The 6,070-nt window shown below is 35.7% G+C and overlaps 1 protein-coding gene across 1 annotated transcript in view; it reads left to right on the top strand.

The window, feature by feature from the left end:
* C6 (complement component 6) overlaps nucleotides 1–892 on the top strand; it is a 178,257-nt gene extending 177,365 nt beyond the window's left edge. Inside the window, exon 17 of the mRNA XM_006889585.1 lies at nucleotides 699–892. Within this exon, the coding sequence (XP_006889647.1) occupies nucleotides 699–892 (194 nt within the window). The remainder of the gene's footprint in view (nucleotides 1–698) is intronic.
* Nucleotides 893–6,070: the final 5,178 nt, after the last annotated feature.

Below are 6,070 nucleotides of genomic sequence, written 5' to 3'. Positions count from 1 at the left end.
ACCTGATCCAAACCATAGTCTTTTCACTTACTCCCTATGCACCTGAAAGCTGGACAATGAATAAGGATTAGAGAAGAAGAATTGATACCCTTTAGTTGTGGACTGGAGAAGAGTACTGAATGTCCCATGGACTGACAAAAGAGCAAGCAAGTCCATATTAGGAGAAGCACAACCAGGGTGCTGCTTTATCTCACATACTTTGAGCATATTGTCAGAAGGGACCAGTACATGAAAAAGGACATCATGCTAAGAAAGGTGGAGGATCAGAAAAAGGGAGGAAGACCTACAGCAAGATAGACTGATTCAGTGACTGTACCAGTGGGCTCAAGCGTATCAGAGATCACAAGAATGGTAGAAGGTAAGGAAAGGTTCAGATGTATTGTTCACAGGCTTGTTATGAGTTGTGGACTCAGAGACATATAAGAACAACATAATCCTATTAAGATAATGCCAGTGAGAAAAAGGAGCATATTTAAGACACTGTGGAACTAGAATTGGCAAGTCATAGCAATTAATTGGTTTATTATATTCAGTTTTATTTCTCATATTCAGATAAATCACGCTAATGGACCTCAGTTGAGATTTGTCTTTGTTTCTACTCTTTCATTCATTGTTACCACGGAATGCATTGATGTGGGAAGGAGTTGCTGAAAGCTAAGGTATGATGATGAGTCATTCTGTTTTCTCTTCCATTGCAGCCTCTACCTCCAAGTGCATCTGCCTGTTGCCCTCCCAGTGCAACAAAGGTGGAAACCAATTCTACTGTGTGACAGTAGGAGGATCAACAGTTTTAAAGACCATCAACATCTGTGAAGTGGGAGCTATCAAATGTTCCAAAAGGAAGCTGAATATCCTGTATCCTGGGAGATGTTTGGACAGCCATGGTTCCTGATAAATAGATTTACTATCCAAGAAGACTCTTTACTGTCAGCCATTCCTGTTCAAACAGCACACTGGCATAATAGAGAAATTAAGGACTAAAATTATTTTGCTAATAATTTCATATACTTTTTCTCCCCTGACATCCCTGTTGAAGCCTCACATATTGAGTTCTATTGCACACTTCCCTGAGCACAGTAATTTTCACACAAGACTTTTCTTCAGGAAATTCACTTTTACCATGTTTACCTATAATAAATAAATATACAAAATGTACAGTCTGTTAAGTAGTATAAATGTTATACAAAAAAATATGAAATGAGAGAATTAAGTTCCATGTTTAACCCTCATTGTGTGCAAATAAATAATAATAGCATGCATCATTGATTCTATGATTGAATACTTGGGTAAACTAAACGGCAACTTTAAGGAAACTGACCAAAAAACTAAAGGATTGAGCCTAAGTTTAATCAAAAGAAGAGGCATGTTTGGTCAGTTTCAGGCTGCAAGTTTTGGTAAATATTCTCAATTTCTTCCTCTTTAGCTCCAGATGTAGGAGTATGTTTGAGTAATAGTTGTGTTAACAGGTCTTCCTTGTATCTGTTAGGATATTATCCTATCACTCACAATGTTTCAGGCTAGAACTTGACAGTGAAAGAACTGTCTAAAATGAATATATTTGCAATTTGCAATATATGTACAAAACCAGCCCAGAATAAGATATATGTCACAGCAAAGAGAACTAATAGGGAGAGTGGGAGGTAGAAATTTGAGTAATAATGAATGAGTATTAAAAAAAAATTAACTGGAGGAGGGGAAAGGGAGGCCAAGGGGGTAAAATGTGCAAGAATGACTGAATGAAAATCTGACTTCTTTGAAAATATTAATTAAAATCACAATTGCAATAAAATTTTATTTTAAAAAATTATGAAAAATAAATAATTTTTAAAAGAGATGAGTGGAATTGGCAGAACATACTGAGAGTTGGGACTGGAAAAATGTTCCTTATTTAGTATAAAAGGATTTATATGTTATGATACTTACATTGTTGGATTAAATTCAGTCATAATTGCTTCAAAGTATTCTATATTCTTTTAGTTATAGCATTCTTTCTTTTAAGAATGATGAGTTGATCTTTTTGCCATTCAGCTACCTTTGTTTTAAAAAAACTTTCTTGTGTGCACAAGTCTACTAAAGTTTTCTGTTGGGTTAATTTACATACCATTTAACAGATGACATTTCCATTCATATTAATATTAATAGAGCAATTTAGTGCAAGTGTTAAGAGCTCGTGGTAAAATTACCATTATGAAGCAGAGAGCAGAACTAAAATGTGTTAAGTACTTGGAATTCAAATGTAGAATTGCCAACTCAGTCCTGGAGAATGAATTCTTTATCAAAGGTAAGAGTTTTGTCTTCTTGGCAATAAGATATAACTAAGTACTCGTGTTTGCAGTTTAAGTAACTAAAAAAGGAATTCAGATCTTTTTTTAAAAAACCATCCTAATGATTCTTAGTTCCACAAATAATAAATTTTCAAAATAAATGCTTAGTTTAAATAATTTTATGAATGGACATACTAAATATCCTAAATGGACTAGAAACATACACAATCTGCACAGTTCTGTTCTTGTTGTTAAGTACTGTCAGGTATGACTCATAGAGACTTATGAACAACGGATCTGAACTCTGCCCTATCCTTTGCCATCCTTATAATCTCTAACTCACTTGAGTCCATTGCTTCAGTCACTAAGTCAATCTATCTCAATGAAGATCTTCTTCTCTTCTGCTGACGTCCCACTTTTCCAAGAATGATGTCTTTCTCAAGGAATATCCCTCTCCTAGAAACATACCCGAAGTATGTGAGGTGAAGCTTCACCATGTTTGCCTCCAAGGCGCACTCAGGCTGCATTTTCTCCAAAAGATATGTGTGGGTTGGTTTGTGGGGGTTCCCCCACCCCCGTGGCAATCCATAGGATATTCACTCTTCTCCAACACTACAACTCAAAGGCTTCAGTTTTTTATCCTTTTTATTTATTGTCTAGTTCTAAGATGTATAGCCAGTAATTGAAAAGACCATGGCCTGAATCAGGCACATCTTAGTCTTCAAATTGATGCTATTGTTCCTCAGTAATTCAGAGAAGTTCCTGTAAGTGGACTTTCACAGTGCAGTGTTAATTGTTATGTACCATAGAGTTACACTCAATGATCGGCAAATCATTCTGGAGGTGATTATCCATCTTTCTCCAGTTGGAGCAGCTGGTAGATTCAAACCACAAACCTTTCAGTAGGCATCACAGTTCCTTACCACTAGGCTATCAGACCTCCTCCCAATACAATATATCTCCTGATCTCCTGACTGTTCATACCAAGAGTATTGATTGTGGATCCAAGTATACTCAAGTCATTGACAATTTCAATCTCTTCTCCATCTGTCATGATATTGTCTGTGAGTTTAAATTTCTGTCCTCAAATGAGATGGCATTCAAATGTAACTAAAATTTTTCTTTCTAGATTATTTTCAATAAAGATTCTAGAATATTACTTTGCCCTTTTTATGTTAAAACCTTCAACTACTGCAACCAGCATTTCTATTAAGTATTGTTTTCACTATTGGGCTTCTATATTATTCCTCAAAGAGCACCCTTAAACTAAATCTAATCCACATTCCTCCCAAAACCTGATGGAAACAGGAATCTGATCGATCATGATGTCTCTGGTTGGTGTTGAGTGCTAAAGCATCCTAGAGCTTGATTCATTCTATTCAGTAAAGAAGACCAAGGAATTGATGCCTTTGAATGGTACTGTTGTAGAGTACAAATGTACCATCAACTGCCAAAAAAAACAAACAAATCTTTCTTAAAAGAAGTGCAGTCAGAGAGCTTTTAAAGACAAGAATAGTGAGTTGTTTTCTCACATATATTTGACATGTTATTAAGAAGGGCCATTTTCTAGAGAGGGACATCGTGCTTGGGGAAAAAAAAAGACTTTTTAAAAGAAGAGGAAGACTGTCAAGGAGGTGAATTGACCCACTGAGTGCAACAGTGGCCTTGAGCACAGTGGATATTGTGAAGAGAGTCAGGACTAAACCAGATTTTGATCTTGCACATAGGTTCACTATAAATAAGAATCAACTAGACAACACTTAATAACAAATGCCTGGCTGTCTCTGAAATCTCTGTCATTCTTTTGGAATACATTGTGGCTATAATCTATGAGACATAATGTTTCTAATGAAACAAATGGTCCGCTAAATTATGATTGTATACTGTTTGTGAATACAAAGCTGTTCATTACAATCTTATTTGTCTTCATGACAAGTTTGACCTGTACAGTTTTAATTCTACATGTTTGATGTCATCAGAAGTGTATGTCACGAACAAAAGAGTTCCAAGAAAGACATGGTTTATTGGAAATCATGCTCACAACTGGAAATATGTCAAATTACAACCTTATTTATAATAGTAAAAATTACAGACCTAACTGTTCAATAATAATGAACACTGGTGGCATAGAGGGCAAGGAGTTCCATTGTCAACTTACAGGCAAATGGTTTCAATCTACCAGCTACATGTAGGAGAAAAATTAACAATCTCCCATGCAATTTATAGCCTGTGGAAAAACACCTTCTAACCATGGGTCATTTCTGACTTGATGACACTTAACAACAACCATGATCATATAATGAAACATCGTGAGATCACCAGCAAATGGGTTTTCTTTAAAAAAATATTTTAATGGACTAATATAAAGGAATATAAGGCCCCAGGAATAAATGGCATACCAATTGACATATTTCATTCTAGTAGCAGTGGCAAAGTTTAGCAGAGCAGCAAGCAATAAATGCAGAAGAGGATGTGGAGAGGGGGAACTCTCATACACTGTTGGTGAGGTTGTAAAATGATAGAACCACTCTGGAAGGCAGTTTGGTGTTTCCTCAAAAATTTGAACAAAAAACTCTTTATGACCCAGCTATTCTACTACTAGGAATATACTCGAAGGAAATTAGAACTAAGACATAAACAGATAATTGTACGCTAATGTTCATAGCAGTGTTATTCATCATCGCCAGAACATGGATTAAGTCCAAGTATCCAATCACAAGTGAATGGATTGAGAAATTGTGGTACATTCACACAATGGAATACTGTGTAGCAGTCAGGAGCAACAATTTCAAAAAGTACTACATAACTGTGGAGAGAATGAAGAGCATTATGATGCATGAACTAAGACTCATAAGGACAAATAATGCACAAGACCATTATTGTAAAAAATAAAAGGATAACTAGTAAAACATGTATTGGGACACAAGAAGGGAAGGAGAGGAAAAGGGTGAAGATGGATAGGGATAAGACCACAAGGTTGTACAATTTGGTGGGTGGAGGGAGGGGGTGAAGGAAATGGGAAGGATCTGGCAGGGACCTAAAAAGACAGAGTAATGATGGCCAAGGTCCAATGGTGATTAATTTAAAAAACAAATAATAGAAATGATTGTATGAAACACAATGTGAGTGAAGATTAGTGTGAAACACAATGTATACAAAATCTGTAAGCAAACCAATAAAAAAATATTTCAAAAACTTAAGGCAGCAAAGGGGCTAGAAGACAGAATTGAAGCCTTGGATTGAGGGTATACAATCTAGAGGGTATAGTCAACACCCAGAATCAGTTGGGCAAAGCCATTTCATAAATAGTCTCAAAGAAGTGATAATTAATTTTAACTCTTGAATACTAAAGTAATTTGTTTCTCTAGCTTCAAACTTTTTAATCCATAATTTCCCTTAAATTTTTCCCATTTGTAACTGAAATTTCTGCCTTGGGCAGAATACACCCTAGCATTGTAGAAATAAGATAACTTGTATAGATTTCACAGAAAAGGAGATATTTGGCCCTAGGATGAAACACACTGTAAATTTCAGCCTTAATTGATTTAGATGATAAGAATCTGGAATTTGGGACTTAGAACTGATAGATTAAGTCTTTCAGAATGATGTTATGTGTAAGCATTTTTTTTTATGTAACAAAGACACACGTTTTGAGGTACTTAATGTTGTGGTTATGTGCTGTTGAGTCGCCTGTGATTCAAAGTATACCAACTGAAGTATTTCAGATAACAGATGTTGCCCTGGATGTGCTCACCAAGTTGTGCCAAGAAATCTGGAGAACAACCACTTGGCCAACTGACTGGAAT

Source organism: Elephantulus edwardii, unplaced genomic scaffold (assembly GCF_000299155.1).
Source record: "Elephantulus edwardii isolate Elephantulus edwardi_28Jun2011 unplaced genomic scaffold, EleEdw1.0 scaffold00079, whole genome shotgun sequence".
Classification (NCBI taxonomy): domain Eukaryota; kingdom Metazoa; phylum Chordata; class Mammalia; order Macroscelidea; family Macroscelididae; genus Elephantulus; species Elephantulus edwardii.
This window is presented reverse-complemented; position numbering and strand designations above follow the sequence as displayed.